The sequence below is a fragment of the Heloderma suspectum genome, chromosome 3 (genome assembly GCF_057233095.1).
Source record: "Heloderma suspectum isolate Gila_16-S chromosome 3, 16-S_ref, whole genome shotgun sequence".
Lineage (NCBI taxonomy): Eukaryota > Metazoa > Chordata > Lepidosauria > Squamata > Helodermatidae > Heloderma > Heloderma suspectum.
Window position 1 is genome coordinate 317,395,171 of NC_139460.1, and position 22,265 is coordinate 317,417,435.

General features: G+C 42.5%; 1 protein-coding gene across 6 annotated transcripts in view; it reads left to right on the top strand.

Moving 5' to 3' along the window:
* Window positions 1–22,265, top strand: part of ATP11B (ATPase phospholipid transporting 11B (putative)) — a 115,119-nt gene that overhangs the window by 25,073 nt on the left and 67,781 nt on the right. For all 6 annotated transcript variants that reach the window (XM_084847585.1, XM_084847586.1, XM_084847587.1 and 3 more), the window contains exons 3-9: window positions 1,643–1,732; window positions 8,523–8,603; window positions 11,105–11,212; window positions 12,289–12,417; window positions 16,715–16,818; window positions 18,728–18,775; window positions 22,082–22,146. In XM_084847585.1, coding sequence (XP_084703711.1) covers window positions 1,643–1,732; window positions 8,523–8,603; window positions 11,105–11,212; window positions 12,289–12,417; window positions 16,715–16,818; window positions 18,728–18,775; window positions 22,082–22,146 — 625 coding nt within the window. The remainder of the gene's footprint in view (window positions 1–1,642; window positions 1,733–8,522; window positions 8,604–11,104; window positions 11,213–12,288; window positions 12,418–16,714; window positions 16,819–18,727; window positions 18,776–22,081; window positions 22,147–22,265) is intronic.

Genomic DNA, 22,265 nt, shown 5'->3' on the forward strand with positions numbered 1-22,265 from the left:
CACAGCATTAGCAAATAATACCCAAGGCTATACACCAGCTGCACATATTTTTGGTCTTCTTTGGCAGCTTGTATAGAATAATAATTGTTTTCACCCTAATTTTGAGTTTGGGGGCATGGTTTGAAAAGTGCCAACAGTCCTAGGGTGTGGTGATATTTTCTTTAACTGGGAAACAGTTACAAATGAATCTCATGACTTGCATAGCAAACAATGGGCAGTATCCAATGGGGCATTGCACCCCTACCAATTCCGTTGCACCCCTGCCGATTCCATTCCACAAATGAGGCCCTCTGCTTGTACAATGGAGATTTAGCACTTCCGAGAGCAACTGGAACTGAGCAGAAATGCTAATTTCTGGAATGGGAAAAGTCAGTGGAGCTCGAACAAGGGAGCTCTGCCAACCTGTCCCAATCCAGAAATGAGCATTTCCACTCATTTCTGGGCTTTCTGTAGGAAGCATTAACTCTCCATTGTGCAAGCAGTGTGTCCCACTTGCTCAATGGAGTCAGTGGGAGGGACTGCTTGTGCAACAGAATTGGTGGAAGGGGCCATTTGCACAATGACACCATTGGATACTGCCCAATACTTCTTTAAAATTAATGCTAAATGAGTAGGCTTAACTATAGAGACGTTTATGATTACAGATGTCTAATTCATCTGTTAACCCTGAGGCGGGTAACTTGTGGCCCAGGTGTTGTTGGACTATAATTCCAATTTTTCCTCAGCATCAGCTATGCTGGCTTGGGTTGCAGTCCAATAACATCTAGAAGGCTACAGGTTGCCTCCCCTATGTTAAACCAAAGTTGTGTTCCCAAAATTGCCACTTATCTCTACATGCTGACTTTCTGCTTCCTGCTTAAGAGAAGTTGTAAGGAGCTATATGTGTATACTGTGAGGCATAAAAAGTTAAACTCCACCCTGCCTTCCCTGTGCTAGTCAGATTTTATAACAATGAGTGCTAAATAAGAATAGCAGGGGATGAATGGTTTTGAGCATCATCTTCCATTGAAACCTGGCCAATGATGAAAGCTTATCTCTTTCTTTGCCTTGTTTGACATTTTGCTAGCACCAGGGCAGGAAATGCTTGGCTTAAGACATGAAAGTGAGGAAGCTCTTGAGAGATCATGATGTCTGAGCAATGTGGGTGACAGTACACAAAAGACCATGAAAGATGTATTTCTCATAATGGAGAAGCTAGTTAAACTAAACACATTTGGTATGTGCAAAAGGAAGAATGTAATATCATTTTAACAATTTGCATGTATGACTAGGGATGTTAGTGAAGGCCAGTAGTATAACTGGATTCAAGAAAATATTAGGCAGCTTCATAAAGTAAATTGTCTATCAGCAGTAAAAATTAAGAGGACTCTCCAGATTCTAAGTGGCCAAAAGGTGTATTTTAATAATAATTCATTTGCTTTCTCTCTAATTGTTCAGTGTGTGGTAAACTTTTGGGAATTAATTGACTGATATGAGCATTTTGGCAGGAGGCCTATTCTTAAAATATCTGTAGACCTGTGGGCTGATTTTATACATTTTGGAAGGGCGGGGAAACCCATCATTTAAAGTCTAAGCATTGTTATGTCTTCTACAGTATGTCATGTTACTCTGTTTATAACTATTGGCGATTTTTTTCTTGCAGTATACTGTGTGGAATTTTGTTCCCAAAAATTTATTTGAGCAGTTCAGAAGAGTAGCCAACTTTTATTTTCTTATTATATTTTTGGTTCAGGTAAGTTGGACAATCTAGTGTCACTTAAGCATATATAACTGAAACATGGGGTTTGACTTATGAGAATTGCTGCTGGGTGGTGGTGGTGGTGGTGATTTTTCCATAATAGTACATTTGTATGATGGTTTCATTCAGCTTAGATTTTATTTATTATTTATTTATTTCATTTCTATACCGCCCAATAGCTGAAGCTCTCTGGGCGGTTCACAAAAATTAAAACCAAACACACAATAAAACAATTTAAAATATATAGAACATTAGATTTCCTTTTGGGTTGGCTACTATTGGGGTAATATTCGCTGTTTTGCTTCCTAACCTGTCATAGTGCTGTGGCTGAGAACTAAAATGCTATTAATTGTGTTGCAATAGCAGGAATTGATACCTTAGGTTGTGTGACAAGTTTGAATGTTGTGCAGGACTGCTATGTAACTGAGGTTAGAAGATGCATCTCATTTACACAGTACTTAAATGGAGCACTTCAGAGCGCAGGCTGCCTAGAAATATATAAAAAGGAGCCTATTTTTCAAAAAGAGAGCTTGAAGTGTTTGTATTTGCAATTGTGAAGTCCCTCTTGGTGACAGGAAAGGAATAGGCAAAGTTTGATTCCCAATCCTCAACTCAGTCCTTTTATTTTTGGCTCTGTGCAGCTTTCCTCCAGTTATAGTATTGGGCCTGATCTAGCCCATGACAGAACGTTCCATTTCAGGGCAGGGGTGTGTATCCATCCCATAGCCCTTACCAAAGGTATTAGGCTTTCTACATTGGATAGGAGTCCCTTGCAAGAAATACTACCTTCTAGTATGGTCCCCCAGCCTCAACCTGGCTCTAATGAGATCCCTTCAGCATTGAAAAAAAGAAAGAGCTAGACCCAGGCTGTCAGGAATAATAGAAAGGGCCGCCATTCCTACCACACAGTCTGCTCTCCATGTGTATGGAACTGGGCCCTGAGGGCAGGATACCATGTACCTAGCCCTTGAGGTTCATAGAATGATGGAATAGTAGGATTTCAAGGGGCCTATAAGACCATCAAGTCCAACCCCCTGCTCAGTGCAGGAATCCAAGTCAGAGCATCCCTGACAAGTGGCTGTCCAGCTTCATCTTGAATACCTCCAGTGTGGGAGAGCCCACCACCTCCCTAGGGAATTGGTTCCATTGTCATATTGCTCTAACAGTCAGGACGTTTTTCCTGATGTTCAGCCGGAATCTGGCTTCCTGTAACTTGAGCCCATTATTCCATGTCCTGCACTCTGGGATGATCGAGAAGAGATCCTGGCCTTCGTCTCTGTGACAGCCTTTCAAGTACTTGAAGAGCGCTATCCTATCTCCCCTCAGTCTTCTCTTCTCAAGGCTAAACATGCCCAGTTCTTTCAGTCTCTCCTCATAGGGCTTTGTTTCCAGTCCCCTGATCATCTTCATTGCCCTCCTCTGAACCCTCTCCAGTTTGTCTGCATCCTTCTTAAAGTGTGGTGCCCAGAACTGGACACAGTACTCCAGATGAGGCCTAACCAGTGCTGAGTAGAGGGGAACTAGTACTTCCTGGGATTTGGAAGCTATGCTTCTATTAATGCAGCCCAAAAGAGCCTTAGCCTTTTTTGCAGCCACATCATATTGTTGGTTCATATTCAGCTTGTGATCAACAACAATTCCAAGAATCTTCTCTCTTGTAGCGTTGTTGAGCCACGTATCCCCCATCTTGTAAGTGCATTTGGTTTCTTTTTCTTTGGTGCAGAACTTGGCACTGATCCCTATTAAATGTCATTCTCTTGTTTTCTGCCCAGCGCTCCAGTCTATCAAGATCACTTTGAATTTTGTTTATGTCTTCCAAGGTATTAGCTATCCCACCCAATTCTGTGTCATCTGCAAATTTGATCAGCATTCCCTGCACCTCCTCCTCCAAGTCATTAATAAAAATGTTGACGAGCACTGGGCCCAGGACTGAGCCCTGCTGTACCCCGCTCGTTACCTCTCCCAGTTTGAGAAGGTCCCATTGATAAGCACTCTTGGAGTCCGATTCTGTAGCCAACTGTGGCCAATCCACCGGATCGTTGTTTCATCTAGCCCACTTTGAGCTAGTTTGCTTATCAGGATATCATGGGACACTTTGTCGAAAGCTTTGCTGAAATTAAGGTATATGATGTCCACAGCATTCCCATAGTCCACAAGGGAGGTTACCTGATCCAAAAATGAGATCAGATTCATCTGGCAGGATTTGTTCTTGACGAATCCATGTTGCCTTTGAGTAAACACTCCATTGTTTTCAAGGTGCTTACAGACTGATTGCTTTATCAACTGCTCCAGAATTTTCCCAGGGATTGATGTCAGACTGACTGGTCTGTAGTTCCCAGGTTCTTCCTTTTTGCCCTTTTTGAAGACAGGGACAACATTAGCCCTCCTCCAGTCATCTGGCACTTCACCTGTCCTCCATGATTTCTCAAAGAGAATAGACAGTGCTTCTGAGAGTTCTTCTCCCAGTTCCCTTATTACCCTAGGATGCAGTTCATCTGGCCCTTGAGATTTGAACTCATTAAAGGTACTTAGGTGTTCCTTGACCATACGCCTATCAATCTCAAGCTGCAATCCTGCCCCTTCAGCCTGTACTTCACCTTTGCCAGGGTGGTCATAGACCCTCTTTCAGGAGAAGACTGAGTCAAAGTAGGAATTGAGCACTTCTGCCTTTTCTTTGTCATCTGTTGTCATTTTGTAATCCTTATTTAATAGTTGAACCACCATTTCTTTCCTCTTTTACTACGCACGTATCTGAAGAAAGCCGTTTTGTTGCCTTTAACATCCCTCACTAACCTCAGCTCATTCCCAGCTTTAGCCTTCCTGACGCCATCCCTGCAATTCTGTGCTACCTGCCTGTACTCTTCCTTTGTAGCTTGGCCTTCTTTCCACTTCCTATGTGTCACTTTTGTTTTCAGGTCATCTCTAAGCTTTTTGTGAAGCCACACTGGCTTCTTCTGTTGTCATTCACCTTTTTTTCTTGTTGGAATTGTTTGTAATTGTGCCTTCAGAATTTCCTTTTTAAAAAACTCCCACCCATCTTGAACTTCTTTTCTCATTAGAGTTGCTTGCCTTGGGACCTTACTTATCATTGTTCTGAGTTTATTAAAATTGGCTTTCCTAAAATCTAGGGTACGCGGTTGGGTACACTCGGCTTTTGCTTCCTTTAAAACCAAGAACTCAAGTATAACCCCCATTACTACTGCATCATGCTTCCTTGAAACGTTGGCATTCTGCGTTTCAAAAGTTTCATCCTCGTCTTCTCCTTGATTGGGTGGCTGGCAGTAGACTCCAACCACCATGTTCCTTTTATTCTTTGCTCCATTTATTTTAACCTAGATGCTCTCAATTTTGTGTAAGCACCCTGTTTGCAAACTGGTGTGTGTTTTGGTTTTGTTATTTTGTATCCACTCCAAATACTGGCCAGGTCTATATTGCATGCCTTTAAAGCACAGTGGGATTTTTACATAGAAATAATACATTAAGGGCGCAATCCTATGGCTGCTAGACATGCTCCAAAGGCAGTTTCCTTGAGAACCGCCTTCCCACCCCCTGCCCCGCTGCTTCATAGGTGACATGGATCATCCCCGCGCTCAGAAGAGCAGCATGGAGCGGGGGAAAGGGGGTGTTCCCAGGGGCGTGGCATGGCAGGGAGTTTGTTAGTGCCGGTACGACACTTCCTATGTGTCACCCAGCCTTCGCACTCCATGCTTTGATGTCCCGTGGCTAGACAGCTGAAATCGGCCGTCCAGCCATGAATGCAGGGTGTCTGGAGCCCGGAGGAGACGATCCCCTCCACGCTCCTCCTGCCATGCATTAGATAGGCAGTCGCCTCCGAGTTCGGAGATGGCTGCCTCTCCGCACAGGATTGCTCCCTAAAATGCATTTCGTGGCCATTTTATTAAAAAGAATGTGTGAGGAAAGAGATACAACAAGGGGAAAAGAAACTAACATTTAAAAGCACCTGGAAAATCAGGTTCTCAATAAATTTGTTTCAAGGTCCTTTTTCTCCCTTCCAATTAGTCATTCATCTTGTCTGTGCAGGTTGGTGTATAATTACGTCATCTGGAATTAGTTGTGAGTCAGATTTGTCAGGCTTTCCTCTCAGCTTGCATCTGTGTATTTCACAAGTTCTGATGAAGCCTTTTCCATTCTAAAAATAGATCTTGGAAGGAAGGGATTCCTAATATCCAGCAAAGGGCTGGTTCATAAGCAGTGCCCAAATGTTAATATTTGAACAGTAAGCTCAATTAAACAGTAATGTCTTGCTCTAAGTTTAGAAATACAATTTAATTTGCAACATTTGTTCTGTTTGCAAGTAAGGCTAGAATCAATATTGGTAAAATGGTAATGTTTAGTTCTCCACCCATGAAATTGTTCTAAATGTATGTATTTCACTTATGTCCCCCTCTTCCTCAAAGGAACACAGAGTGGATTTATTTGTATCATTTGTAATAAAGAAAATAAAAAACAAGGAGACAACAAGAATACAATTAAAAAACAAATGAAAAATTATTTACAGATAGTCCCACGAGCCATCATGCAATGGTCAATACTTCTTGTTTGCCCTTTTCAAAGGATCTTACTTCATTTCAGCAGATTATAAACTCTGTCCTTTGGTCCAAAAGTGAAGGACCAAAGGCTATTGTCCTGTAATCTCTTAAAGTGTATCCTTTTGATATTAGCATAATTTGCCATGCTCTTTTTCTTCAGTCCTCCAGTTGGTAACTGCTGGGGTTTTTTCTTGCTGCAACCGGTATACTCTTTGTTTCAAAGGTTATTAAGCAAAGTTGTATGTCAGGGTGGCTTATGTATGACATCCAAATGGTCTCCCATCCAGGCACCTTACAGGACCAGGCCTGCTTAACTTTAGCAGCACAGCAAGCCTTAAAACAAATGCTGTGTCCAACTTACAAAGTAAGCAACCTGGCCGAATACCAAATAGCACATCTTAGCTCCTTCAAATCAGAGGTGGGCAGAAGTTAGGTCTCCAGATGTTTGGGACTTTAGCTCTCAGAAGCCCCCGCCAAAATGGCAAATTCAGTGAAAACATCTGGAGTTCTATTTTCTGCTTTAAATTAAAGTTCAGGGTATAAATTAGGTAGCAGACTGTTGGTGCTTTGTCCTAAACTGTGCTATTTTATGAGGATTGGTTATTGGAGGATGCTAATCCTTGGGAGAAAAGATCTTGAGGAATTACATAAAATCTATTTTTCCCGCTTCCTAGAAAATGTGTTAAATCCTCCTTAAAGGTAATAAGTCTCTTGGATTAATGTTAGTTTCTGAATAACTGCTGTTCCTTTGATTCACCACCACCACTCCACCGAACACATGCCTCGTATCCTGCAAAATAGTGCTTTTCCTCTAGCAGCAGCAAAATGATAGGAGCAGAGCTTGTTAATATTTTCTGCTTAAGTTAGCACAGCAGTAGTAATAGAACAGATTGCGATTGCCTATTTTGCAATGTGAGCAAAATGAATCTGTTATTTAGGATTAAGGTACATTGCTAAGTATTGTGGAAGTTCAGGCCATGCTGAAATTTTGTTATGTGTATGCCCTTCTTCCAGCAGCTTCAAGGTCTGTCTTCTCTGGTAGGAGGGGAAATCTAGGGAGTGAGTCTCTGGAGTTGCTGTCTGTTAGAGTAAACCCCTCCACACCTTGTGATCAGCCCAGAGTGTAGGAGTTCTGTGTCTTGTCAAGCTATAGAGCAACTTAGTAGAGCACAACTTTTCTCTGTTCCCAGTCTGGGTGGAATACAGTGAGGGACTGTTCCCTGCCGGTCACCATGCAGTTTATATTGTATGGTCGGGGGTCTGTCAGTGTGCTGGCTGGTTTGCCAGTAGCAGCTGCATCTTTTTATTTGGCAAGAGTCAGGCAGGGGCTTCTTGCCAAGCTTTGGAGGTGATGTCAGGGTGGAAACTGAGCCGATAGAACCCCAGAGCAGTTCTGATTCTGAGGAGGAACAGCAATCCATGGGAGAGGAGCGCGCTCATCTCTCACAGGCACAGCAGCTGGCCAAGATTCCTCCTGCCAGCATTCCTGAGATAGATAGTGACCCTGGCAGCGAGAGAGTGCTGGAGGGGGGCTTGCTCGATGCTCGACGCTGACGCAGGGAGCGACAACAGTTAGAGGGCGCAGAAAGGAGGCGTAGTGCTCGTTTGGTGCGCAAGCAACGGTCGCGTCCCAAGGACCCAAGGGAAAGAGGGAGGATCTCTTCCTAGCCCATGAGTTCAGGGTCTTCCCGTGATTCTCCTTCAAACGGGGACCAACTGCCTAACCTGGAGCATAGGCTACTCTGATATCTTTTCCCCAGTGCTGTTCCTTGCTTAGTCGCTGGTGATTAGCATCTGAAACAGTCATTAAGTTGTAAAAGGATTAAAGCCTTGAAAATAATCCTTTTGTCTGTGTCTTGAGTTAGCTATTGAAGTAGACTGAAAGAGGCAGCTAGGGCGCTTTTGACAGGTACCTGAAAAGCAGCAAGATTTCTCATGGATTTCTAGGTGTCCCCAAAGGCCAACATGACATCAGAGTCAAGCTCCTCCACATTGCTAGGCTCCTCCCTGACATTGTGCTGGGCTTTGGGGGCTCTTAGAACACATTTTTGCCAAAGTTCCAAATGATGCTGAGGAAGAGAGACTGCTCCTCCCTTAGTCGGGATGGGACAGGGCTAGTGGTAACCACAAGCCAACATTTGTAGACTCCTGTATGTGGTGTACACTTTTGAGTGGAGCACCTCCAAAAATGGGCTCGTGCTGACATCATCTCCATTTCTATTTTTCTCCTCTAGCTTATGATAGATACACCTACAAGTCCAGTTACAAGTGGATTGCCATTGTTTTTTGTAATAACTGTGACAGCCATAAAGCAGGTAAGGAGACATGACTTCTTCTGAAGAAAATTGCTGAAGACAGACTTACACAATGGGCCTGTTTGCATGATCAAACAGCTGCGGCATGTGTGGGTGGCCATTTTGAATATTCAGGCTGTAACCACTGCTTGTTGTTTCATCGAAATCCAGTGGGGTGGGTTGTACAAGGGTTAAATATCCCTTGCAGAACCCATGGCCTGTTTTAGGGTTATGTGAAGGTCATTTAACCCTTGCACAACCCATCTCTGCTGGGTTCAGATGACACAACAAGCTGCAGTTGCAGCTTAAATATTCAGGATGGGGCCTCTGTTTGTCATGGCTTAAATAAGCTATGTTGAGCTGCGGTCATTGTGTGAACTCCAGTCGTTATGTGCAACACAGGACTGCAGTTGAAAATAGCATCCCTGTGTCAGTTTATTCCCCTCTCCCCCACTGTATAACACCGTCTGTTTCCACAATAGTCAATGATGTGCAGTCAAGGCAAGGCAGTGCATAACATGGTGTCATGATGCTGCATATATAATGGTGTCATGATGATAGATAGATAGATAGATAGATAGATAATAAGCTCATTACATTTCCAATTTCTGTACACATTCTTCTAGAGTAGAAATGGATAATTGGTGGTTTAGGGATCAAATATGAGCTTGCAGTTCATGATTTATGTATTACCAATCAACCTGTGATATAACAGAGGTTACTTGCATGTAATGGAACTCAGAGAAATTCTGAGCTTCATTGCTTTCACATCTTTTTGGATGTTCATGAAATTTAACAGCATTCCACCAGACTCAAGCTTCTATCAAGAAACAAGTAAGTATGTTTTACCTTGTAAATCAGCAGGTTGGCCTATGGATATTTTTTTTTGTCTAGCTGCCATGCACTCAGTGGCTTATAGTAAGACCCTAAAGCAGACAGTGATAGACTGGCATAGATTTTTTTGTGCTGTTTTTGTCAGTTCGTATTATAAAGACCTTTTTCCTGCTGTCTGATACTTCTCCCAAGGAGTAAGTTCTTGTACAGCAGCTTTAGAAAGAGATTTGGAATGGCTTATGTATGGAGAGAAGTTGTATCATATTTGAAAGTGGTATAGATGGTTGGTTTTTGTTTTGTTTAATGTATCTTATCCTGCCTTTTATGGAAAGGCAGCTAACACAAGTCAATTACGTGTGTGTGTGTGTGTGTATTACACACACACACACACACACACACAGTCAAATATCTGTCTGTCTGTCTCAAGCAACAAGGGCTTATGGGCTAAAGTGTAGGTCTCTTCATAGCTTGTGAAGCTCAGTTCTGTTTTTTGCCAAGTCTCTTTCACCTACCCAGAGCCTTAGGTCTTCTGTGAGCTCCAGTCCCCTCTGCCCAAAAGGACAGAAATGGACCACCCCAACCTGCTGCATGTATCTTGGGCCTATTGCTGGTTGCCTTGGTAACAGCCTGTCACACTCACATTCAGCCAAGTTAGTGGTACCTGAGGGGAGGGCCAGACATCTGCAGCTTCTTCCAGTCTCTCTTGACCCAGTGTATATGCAAGATTTCTCACAGCATATTCATCTACTTCAGGAAGGCTTTTAATAATACACAATCTGGTGGGAGATTCCACATGAATTGAACTACAACAGCTGATACGCTAGCCTGCTAGTGAACACGTTTGTGTCCCTTTTGCAGAGGATATGGGTCAGAGTGACCTGGTTTGCACGTAATGACAGCCCATGGTTTAAATAATCCATGGGTTGTTGAGTGGGAGTGGGAGAAAGAGGGTGCACTGTCTCCCGCACACCCACCCCTTCCGCTTTTACTCAGCAGCCTACGATCAGCCTGTTCATAGGTTGTTAAGTGTGATGTGTGAACCCAGGGCACAGGGTTCTTCAGGGGCTAAACAACCCAGCGGTTAATCTACAGTTTGTTGTTGGATTAGCCACTGGGTTGTTCACCTCCTAAACAACCCAGCACTCTGGATTCTTAGGGCACGCTCAACAGGCTACAAATGGGCCGATGGTAGGTTGCTGATTAAAAGCGCAAGTGGCTGGTGTGCTGCAGGCAGTGTGCCCACTCTCTCCCACTTCTCCCTGACAGCCCATGGGCTTTCGTGATATGTGAACTGGCCCCCTGTGTGCAGGAGCAGAAATTCTAACAAGGTGCTGAAGCTTCTATTTTGTCTCTTGCTTGCTGAATTGAAGTTGCCCTGCAACCGCACATGAGGCTGCCTGACGCTGTCCAAAGTTAATCCTTCCTCAGTCCAACTGTTATGAAACTGTCTAGAAAGTTACGTTGCCCTTCCTAGACCCTATTTTAAAGTGGCAGGACTGTCCTACCAAGGGCCAACTGTCAGCCTTCTATAGATAGACTGTGTCCAAGGGCTGCCAGTTACCAGTCCCTCGTTCCTGGTTGCCCAAAGTTTAATTTGTTTCAATTAAAGACAGCAAATTGGTTGCTTGTTTTTGAGTGATGAGGTTAATTCTTTTTTCAAAACATTTCTAACGTTGGAATCTTTTCAGGGCTATGAAGATTGGTTACGGCACAAAGCAGACAATGAAGTGAATGGAGCTCCAGTGTATGTTGTTCGCAGCGGTGGCCTTGTAAAAACTAGGTCAAAAAACATTCGGGTATGTGACTTAGTAATGCAAAATGATTTTGCACTTTCACAACAGGGTGGATTGATTTAAATCAAGACAATCTTAAATCAGGTTTTCCGCTGATAGTTCTTCACATATTTCTTAAATGATGGTGCAAATCTGATCACTAAGACATGTTAATTTACAACTCAATATAGCGTTTTATGACAACATGGAAGGTATATTCCCAGATAGGGGGTTTCGTATGCCCAGAAACTATGAATTTTTCTGTGGCAAAAGTGTGGGGGAATAGAAAAACTGGAAGTTGTATCTGTACTATAAAATCTTACCTTTTTCATTCCAGTTCACTCCACTTTTCTTCTGCCTCAGACTTCATTTGCTATATTGTCTTTCTCCCCTAACTAACTCCTCTGCCTTTCTTCACCTGGCTGTAATACCACATACACACAGAACAACAATCCTGTCCCGCCTGTGCGTTTACACGTGTGACTTTAGTCACGGAAGCATAGGAAGCTGCCTTCCACTGAGTCATAACACAGGTCCATATAGCTCAGTATGGGCTTCACTGACTGGCAGCAGCTCTCGTGGGTTTCAGGTAGGATTCTTTCCTAACCCTATATGGAGATACCAGGGATTGATCCTGGGACCTTCTGCATGCAACGCATGTGCTCTGCCACTGAGCTATGGCAAAGGCAAGAGCTGGTAGTTAGGTCAGACAGAGATACTTCTGTGAGAGGAAAAACTGAAACAAATGAATGCCCATGTTTGATTGGTAGGTTGTGTGTGCGCGCATCAGAGACAATAATTTATTTTTATAAGATAAGATGTAGGTTTAGCATGTTAGTGATTAGATTTGATTATAACTATGTTATATTTGTTTAAATCAGAAAAAAAAATAGTATTGATTTGATTTTTAAAAAATTCACCCTGTTTCACATACAGGTTTTTGGTGGTAATTGAACTGAAGAGTCACTACTTTACATACCATGTAATTTTACAAAGGTTTCTTGAATTAGAATACATAGCAGTATTAATTTGAGTGTTTTAGTCCAGCAATCATGCTGTAAATGAGTGTCTGCTGAGATGTTTTTGTTATGTCTTCTCAGGTGGGGGATATTGTCAGAGTATCCAAAGATGAAACTTTCCCTGTTGATCTTGTACTTCTGTCCTCTGATAGAGCAGATGGCTCTTGTTACGTTACTACTGCAAGCTTGGATGGAGAAACTAATCTTAAGGTCTGTTTCATCACCTTTTGCACATCACTAGTTTGAAATAGATTTAAGATTTTGTTTCCTCAAAACACTGGCTAGTATATTTTGAATTCCTCTTACAGAGAGGGAGGGTGTTGACTGCATGTTGAATTTCCCTGGAATATGTACCTCAGCATAACTTGCAGTATACCTTTAAGCTGGTGTGCAATTTTTGTTTATTCCTAAAGGCCACATCAGTAATAATACAACTAGGAGGAAGAAATAAACTAATTTGTTTCTTGTAACTGTATGCCAGCCTTCCCCAACATGATGTTCTCCAGATGTTTTGGACTACAGCCCCCATCAGTCCCAGCCAGCATTACCATTGGTCAGGGATGATGGACATTGTAGTATAACATATCTGGACGGCACTACACTGTGATATGCTGCTGTACACAATCAAAATGGTGAGTGAAAAACCACAATTGGTGTACATGTTCACAGAACATGAAACTGTTATTACCCCATGCAAGTCATCGCTTGAAAAGAAATCTGTAGATACACTTTAAATTCCTTAAAGCGGTACGCATGCTTCTTGTTTCTGTTTCAGCATTACTTTCCTCCACAATTTATCTTGTTTTGTTTTTATATCAGTGGGGGTAGCAGTTCTTGGGATTTCATGTCCAGAATCTCACTTCAGCATTTTACTATAAAGGGATCCCTCTCAGAGGGGTGGTGGGCACACAACAGATCATGCACTCTACTCCAGTAAGTAGGGGAAATTGCTTCAAGTGGGAAAAGTTTCCTCAAGAAAAACCATCAAGGTTTATCAATACAAGTTTTACAATTAACTTTGCAATTTTATCATTTTACTTTACAAAGTATTTTACAGAAGAAAGGAATGCTTCATTAGTCTGCCAACCCCTGGGATGTGGACTGGCACGCTATTCCCTGTAGTAATAATGGGGAGAGAGGAAGATGGAAATGGGGAATTATCATTTGCCAAATAAGGAGCAGGGAGTGCACTAGGGAAATGGCAAAGCAGGGCCTGGGTGGCTATATACCAGGGAAATCAAGTGTTAATGGCCCAGGATGGGCTACGTGAGGGACAGAATGAGTAGATCCAGCAAAATATGAGGAGAAAGAAGAAGAAATAGAGTCAAAGCGGGTATATTTACCTTGTTTCAGAGTTAGGGGAACACAAAGAGCTTGCTTCCTAGTTGGTCATGGCCATTCAAAAACTTTCAGAGTTCATAGGCTACCCTCTGGCCTATCAACTTTACTAAAAGTTCAAAAATAGAATTTGGAATGGAGATTCCAAAAAATGTGGTCTCTGCTTGGACCATAACTACTCTGAGGAAAATAACAGGTGCAGAGAGAGGCAAGGATACTATGGAAGGAAGGAAGGAAGGAAGGAAGGAAGGAAGGAAGGAAGGAAGGAAAGGGAAACTAGTTAGGAGCATGGACATTTAGTGGATTGCACTTAACCTGAGACCCTGAAAAATCTGAGCACAGTGCCCAAGACTCCCAGCTTGACCACCAAACGAAGAAAACACTAGACCCAGAGGCAGCAACTCAAAGGAAATGGCACAGCCTCCCACAAGGCAGGGCTCCCCAAACGGCCATGTATTGATAGTTTGGTGCAAGGCTGTGCCACAAATGGCAGCTGGCTAGAGAGCCACAATGGGTGACTTACAAGGGTGTGAAGCTCTGTCTGGGTATACAAAGGAATGGAGCTATCTGGGCAAGCAAGGTGGTACCAAGCAGAAGGGAGCGAGGAACAACTGGCCCTGGAAACATGGGCTAGGCACCAGAGTAGGAAAGGAGTGTTAGGAAGGATCACAAGGAACGGGCTTGAGAGCCAAGCAAACCCTAGGTGATTCTTGAAGATGTGCAGCAGAGTCTTTACATCATGAGCTCCGTGATGAAAGAATGTGCTCGGTCCCCAAAGTCAAGAGCAGTTAGAGGATACCAAAGAATCAATGAACCAAAGGGCCCCTTGAGTCTGGGGAATGAAAGGGAGCCTCAGGAAGGTTCCAGGCTACCTGACTGAATTAAAGCAAGCTGACTGAGCATTACAAACGCCATGCTTCTGAGAGAGAGGCAGAGGTATACTGAGCAAAGGAGTATCCTCGGCTTTAACCAGCTGCTCTATCTGGGGTGGGGTTGCTTCAGGTTTGGACCATGTTGCCTAGCATGGCTCTAGATTTGCCAGTTTAAAGGTACCCTCATCAGTTGTCTGGCTGGGATGGTGGCTTGGTAGTTAGGAAGGCAAGCACATTTCTCTGGAGTTCATAAGCTATGCATAGTGCAGCGGGGCAACTTTTAATCACTTAGGTGATAGCTCCCCTGCTGCCACCTGGGAGGCTCCTGGCAGCCTCCGAGCCTCCTGCTCTTGCAGCCTTTACTAGAACAAAATGTGTGCCTTAGCCAAGGCTCCAGGGTGATGCCAACAAAAATATAAGACACAATCTACATGTGTACATAAAACCATCATGGCTGAGCTTTTCTGTAACAAACAGCTGCCACAAATTTAGGCTTTCCTTTTGAGCTCTTTCTAGAAAGTTGGAGTACATTATGCTGCAGTCTACACAGCTCTTGGACAGCCTGATCCTATGCAAATTTACTTGGGAGTAAGTCGCACTGTGCTCAGTGTGATAAGTGTGCATGTGATTGCTGCCCTTATCAGTTTAAAAAATATGGCACTAAGAAATGTCTATGGTAAAAATCAAGACCAATCAGTATGTGCTTTCTGCATATTCGCTAGAATAATTTGGTAAGATTCCTTTAATGCAACCCATCCTGTTGAACTCTGAAATTGCAGAGTTTGGTGGAAACATGGATGCTGGGCATGTAAAATAAAATCTCATAGCCACATTAGGTCCCACATAGCCAGTTTAAATTGAGTTGGCACCCCATTGTGTGCACTATTGGCAAACCAGGTATACAAGGCCCAGACGCATGCTGCACTCTTGTGCTCAAACTGGATTCGTAAATGTCAGTAACATGACTTGACACCAGCCACATGAAAGCCTAATCTTGTGTGTATGCTCAGTGGGGGAATGCAGAGTGTTATTTACCTTGACTATTTACGAAGTCATCCTGTGCCTATATAGCCACTTGATAAGCTGGTCATCTGTATTGTCCTTCCAAATGGTGAGGTATATGAGTACTACCCTGGGTTTCTGATGAGGTGCAGAGATGTAAGGGTTTTTTTTTTCCCCACTTGACAGGACAACATAGATCACTGGCTTATCAAATGGTGTGATGCGCATTGTGGCAAGCTACTACTTGACAAATTATGGTTAAGTTCCATCAGTGTTGCTTTTAGAGCTGACAACATCCTGGAAAATTTTAAATGAGCAGGAAAGAGATCTTGGGGTTGTGGTGGACAGCTCAATGAAGATGCAACCCAGTGTGCGGCTGCTATAAAAAAAAAAGGCAAACTCCATGTTAGGCATAATTAGAAAAAGGATTGAGAATAAAACCGCCAACATCATACTGCCCCTATACAATCTATAGTGCGACCACACTTGGCATACTGTGTACAGTTCTGGTCACCCCACCTAAAAAAATATATTGTAGAGCTGGAAACAGTGCAGAAAAGGGCAACTAAAATGGTCAAGGGGCTGGAGCATCTCCCCTGTGAGAGAAGGTTATAACAGCTGGGACTGTTTAGCTTGGAAAAAAGGAGGGTAAGGGGAGACATGATAGAGGTCTACAAAATTATGCATGGTGTGGAGAATGTGGATAGGAAGACATTTTCTCCCTCTCTCAAAATACTAGAACCCAGTGGAGTCATCCTATGAAGCTGATTGGTGGGAGATTCAGGATAGATAAAAGGAAGCACTTCTTCACACAGCGCAGAGTTAAACTATGGAATTCGCTACCACAGGAAGTAGCAATGGCCACCAGTTTGGATGGCTTTAAAAAGAGGGTTAGACAAATTCCTGGAGGAAAAGGCTATCAATAGCTACTAGTCTTGATGGCTATGTGCTACCTCCAGTACCAGAGGCAGTGAACCTATGTACATCAGTTGCTGGGGAACATGGGTGGGAGGGTGCTGTTGTGTTCATGCCCTGCTTGTGGGTTCCTGGTTGACAGCTGGTTGGCCACTGTGTGAACAGAATGCTGGACTAGATGGACCCTTCTTCTGATCCAGCAGGGCTCTTCTTATGTTCTTAAAAGCAATGTGGAAGCTTATTTGGAAGAGTTGCCTAAAGGATATCTTAACTAGAAAGCTCTGGTTGGTGTGCAGAGGACATAAGCATGTGCCTTTACGTTGTGCCCAATATATTAGAAAGATTTTTCTCATCATGTGTGGGGTTTCTTTCTCTTTCAGACGCATGTTGCAGTCCCAGAAACTGCAGTATTGCAGTCAGTTGCCAACCTGGACAAACTTGTAGCTGTTATAGAATGCCAGCAACCAGAAGCAGATCTTTACAGGTGTCATTACTATTATTGTCTTTTAAAAGATTATTTGAAAAGTAAACATTTATAACTATATTACAGATTGGATGATTTTAGAGTAAAACTGCTCTAGAAATTGCTATAGAGCACTGTATGTAAATGCAAGATAAAGCTTAGAAGTACTGAGCAGAGAACTCTGCACTGAGACTGTGCATATATAACACTTGTTGGTTTGAATCATTATTTTTTAAAATGATAATTGTGCTGACTAGACATGGCAAGGACCAGATCGGAATACTTAATTTGTATCTCAATACATTGTAGCATTGAACTGCAGAGTTGCAGAGTAGGGAAAATATTTGTGTATCTTGTAATTCAGTGATTTTTACATTGCCCTGTGTTGAGGCAGATCTCCACAGGGGCCCTTCTTAATCCGGGAGGATTTCTTTGTCAGAACATGGATTGAATGTTTATGTGATGGTCATCTGAAAACTCTACCATGCACCCAGAACTTAATTTAGCATACTTCTGGAAAAAAGCTTCAAAATAGATATTTTTGTCATGTTCTCTATTTATGGTGTAGTGCTTGGGAAAACTGCTTCACCACATTTAACCTGGTTTAACAAAAGATCAGTGCCAAATTTAATGAGAAGCGTGAAATGGTTGTGTGAATTAATCCTTAATCTTGTGGAAGGATCCAAGATGTGCTCTTGGGTCACTTTGCCGACAGCTGCCATTCCACTTGGCACTGCAGCTGTGGAGCCAACTGCACATTGAACCCTTTCACAAGACAGAATTCCATGGGGTCCTCGCTGTGGGATGATTGGTCATAGCTGATGAGAACAGTTTGCCACAGGATTAACATGGGGCAAGCCCACAAAGAGCCTGTTCAGATGTCTCCCCTACCAAACTGCCCAGTCACTGAGGTCATTGGGGGTCGTGCTGCTGGTGGTTCCACGTGGACCTATGGCCAGATTGGAGTCCAGCAGGAGAAGAGCCTTCAGTGTGGCGGCACCCTTTCTTTGGAACTCCCTGCCTCTGGAGGTCAGGCGGGCATCAACACTGTGTTGTTTCCAGCACCTCCTGAAAACAGCACTGTTCCAGGAGGCATTCCTTAATTGACCAGTCATGGTTTCTATTGGCATTCCTTTTTTTAAAAAGCATGATTTTAATGTGGTGTTATAATCTTTTTATTCTTTAACCGTTTTATCTTTTGTGTTCACCTCTGTGAAATCTGTTTTGGATATGGGGCGGTATACAAATAATGTAAATAAATAAATGTCCTTCTCCACTCCTTCCCTCTGCACATCTTTCCTGTGCTTCTCCCTGTTGTAGGCAGACTCAGGGATCTTTCATGACTGTGGGAAGATTATATCTGGCCTCATTCATTCACTTTTCCCACAGTGAGGGGTCTAGGATGGAGCACATGAATCTTGGCTAGCCTGAGGATCTGTCCCCAGGGAAAATAGCCAGACAGAGCCCAGAAATGCTAGAGTGTTCATGTTAGAAGAATGGCAAACCTCAGCATTTGTTTGCTGAGCACAAATGGACATGTTAACCAATATTGGTCTATTGTGTTTAAATTGAATAAAGTTTTTCCTTGTTAGGGAATTATATTTAAAGTATGTGACTTTGACTTGTATTAAGTAGAGAAGCACATTTCTTTTGTATGCATCTTGTCATATCATTGATTTTTGAAAGGTTCATCTTAAATTCCCTTTCTAAAATTCTCTTGCGGAATGAATGATTTGTTGCCTTTGACAATTTCTTTAATATGCTTCCATGAAATCATTAACTATTATGTAATGGTGAAGGATTAATAACAGATCAAAAGATGTGTTCTTCCTTCTACTGAATACCATTCCTGAGTCATAACTTGCAAAGCCGGAGTTAAAGCATCTGTTTCCAGAACTATATTCTTCTGACTCATGAATCTCTTTCACAGATTTGTTGGCCGAATAACGATAACTCAACAAATTGAGGAAATAGTACGGTAAGCCAAACGTTTGTAACTCTAAGCAAACGTGATTTGTTTTGAATTTTAAACAACAATAGTTACAGAAGGCCTGCAGAGTGTGTGACCTGCCAAGCTGGATGCAAGCCAATCAGCCATGAACGGCAAGCCATCAGGGGTTCAGTAAATGGGGTGGGACCAGGGCTTGATGATAACACAGACACTCTGCATGTAGAAGGTCTCAGATTCAGTACCTGGCATCACTAGTTCAGTAGATACCTATAGCAATGCTGTGAAAAGACTTCTACCTGAGACCTTGGGGAACTGCTGCCAGCCAGAGTAGACAGTACTGGTTGAAATGGACCAATGATCTGGCTCTGTATAAGGCGGATTTCTCATATCCGATTTCTGCTGCTTACCTGGGACTTCAGAAATTGGACAAAGGTGCACTGCAACCCTCCCACAGGTCAGACCACAATTTGTGGTTGCTGGATCACAAGTTGCTCAAGCCTGGAGGATGGAAACCGCATGAGATAGCATCATCATGGAAGCCTAAGCTGTAGTTTCATCATTGAGGCTGAGTTTAATAAAAACAAGTTTTAAATAGTATTCCAGTATTCTAAAATTTATACATTGGCATCTTTATGGGGAAATACCTATTTTCACAGGTAGCAGAGGCCATTCAAGTAAAATTTGGAAGACTTACTTCCTTATCCCAGAGCTTTATCACGAACTCAATGCTATATCAGCATTCAGGAACTCAAGGCTAGCACGAGAGGCCTTCTTTTGCCCAGCATAACCAAAGCTATGTTTAGAACTACTTTAGAAAGATGATTTGCTCCCTTCAAAATGTGTGTATCTCATATATAATCTGCTTATTAAAGTGGGTGGGTGGGTGGGTAGGGTGGGGGGAAACTGTGTGTTTTTACTTTTGCAAATAAAACGTTCAGGCTTTGTTGGGTTCCCCATGTTGTACTACGCATGTGCACAGGAAATCTATGTTTTGAAGGGAAAAGGGGGATCATCGTTAAGAAGGATTCTTATTAAGAATCTGTCATTGTAGGTTTGAGATCAGAAAACCCTTCTCTACTGGAGTAGAAGAGTCCCTCTTGCCCTGCCATTTTGTTTCTCTTGTATACATTTAAGGGCCTATACATTGAATCTATTATGCCCCATCAGTTGAATGACTCTTCACATGGCAAATCTGTTTGTGGACTGTACCACTTTTTGACTGTACATGGTGGGCTGTGATTAGATGTTCCCCACATTTGAAAAAGGCATCCTGCAAAAGTAGCATGCTAGGGAGAAGAGTAGACTAGAACCTGTCTAGCTTCTTACGTGTAGAGTTTGTATGTTTGTGCTTTGCACAGGTTGGCTTTCAGTTTCCAAGCTATGTACAGAAGTGGCACAGTCTACAAATAGTTGTACCATGTGATCTGTGTAGCCCAGACCCAAGTTATTAAGTATCTAGTTTCCTAAAGACATCTCCAAAAGGCAGATGATGTCTCCTGAAACTGGGTTTGAGTGTTATATAGCGGAAAAGTGAGATACAAATACCGTTATAAAATAAATATCAATATAAACAGGGCTATGCATCCTCCATGCTGAAAAAAGCCAAATTCTGTATCCAGGCAATCCAGATCCTCTGAGGAATTATGTTACTATATAAATCAGGTAAACAGAGCAATACACTGCATCATTCATTCTGGTTTTACTGCTCATGGCGTGGAGCAGAGATACTCAGGCCCTAGCCTATCCCCAGAAAACGTTATTCTATTTTGTAAAATTTTGTCAGGCATTGCCCATACATTAGCAAGTATATTTTAACAGCCATAAGGGCTAGCAAAGTGCTCTTTTAAAAAAGAAAACTGAATTTTGTCCACATTCTGTGCTCTGGTGGAATTGCAACATACACATAATCATGGACATTAACCACTGCAGTCAAGTTCTGTATATGGCAGCATGTAAATCCAGGCATCTGAAGGAGCATCTCTTCTCAAGTGCCAACTCCCACAGTTCAGTGCTAGACTTAGACCCTTCATCTCTCATCCAGTGACGTATCCCCTCGTCTCAGCTGAAAGCTCTTCATTTTTTCTCATCTTTTTGCTATACTGGTGGACATGTTGAAATGAAAAGCAACAGACTGGTTGGCCATGCTACCAAGACGGCAACCCAACTTACCATTAGTCATGCAGGGATCCTGTTTAGTGATGATTACTTCATCATGAAATTTATAGCGGCAAGCGCTGTGGGAAAGCCAAAACAAACACTTTGGGCTCAGTTGTTCTCAAGTGCATCCCTGAACAACTGTGGGACCATGTTTGGCAGTTCCTGCTGAAAGGTAAGGCCCCACCAGTGTGTATGCTTAGGGAACTGATAGGACCTGAAAAAGGTTATGCACGAGCTAGATAGAAGACAAATGCTTGAAACATAATCCTTTGAATATAATGCTTGGATGTTGCTGCACCATAAAATCTCTAAAATGTCCTCCCTCACATGCATTAAGGTATTCAGAGGAGTTCGTTCTTAATGGACCCTTTGTTTGCAGAAGAGTATCTAGCTTCTTCTGTGGTGACATCTGCTCTTGAGTTCCCTTTTCAGAAAAGCACACTGGGATGACTCCCTGGCAAGTTTCAGGACTTTCATTTTAAGAAAGGCGTGTGGTTTAGGAACAGAAGAAGCTTCCTTATACAGATTCAGACCATTGATCCATCTAGATCAGTATTGTCAGCACTGAGCTCTCCAGGGTTTTAGCCTGGAAACTTTCCCAGCCTGAGCTGGAGATGCCAGGGATTGAACTTGGGACCTCTTGAAGAAATACATAGAAATAACCTTTTGCTGTAGATTGTGTTTAACTATGTAGTCCTATTGGATTTAATCCAATGTTGGTTCTTGGAGCAGACCCATTGAAATGATCGTATTGAAAGGATCAGTGATGTACTGCTTCTGTTCTGTAAGCTCCATATAGCCATGTGGCTTAATAGGTCTATCAATAGCCCTCTTTTGAGAATTTGTCTATCCCTTTTTATGAATATAAAAACCCAGCTATCTTTAAACTGCAGTGTGTTTTCCCCACCCCCACCCTTTCAATTTCTGCTTCTGTTTTGAGTGACTTTAGGCAAAATGAGAATTTTACCTTGTGCTTCAGAATGAAATGGCATATATGGCTCTTCACCTTGAACGAATCCTCCTTTATTCTTGTTGTATATCCTTAGATTGATTAAATTAAATTGTGTACCATCAATTAGAATTGGTGGCCTGGATGTCGTGACTGTAGCTATCTTGCTGTAATCATAAACATTGTTCTGCTGTAATCATAAACATTGATCTCTCCTTCTTTTTCAGACCTCTTGGGCCTGAAAGTCTCTTGCTTCGTGGAGCAAGATTAAAAAACACAAAAGAAATCTTTGGTTTGTAACTATATAAGTAGTTCACTAATTGCTCAAAGATTCTTGAGGTTGGATAAGAGAACACAGATTCCCCTCAGAGTGTAGTAATCTCTTGAACATCACCAAGAGTGGGGCACCTT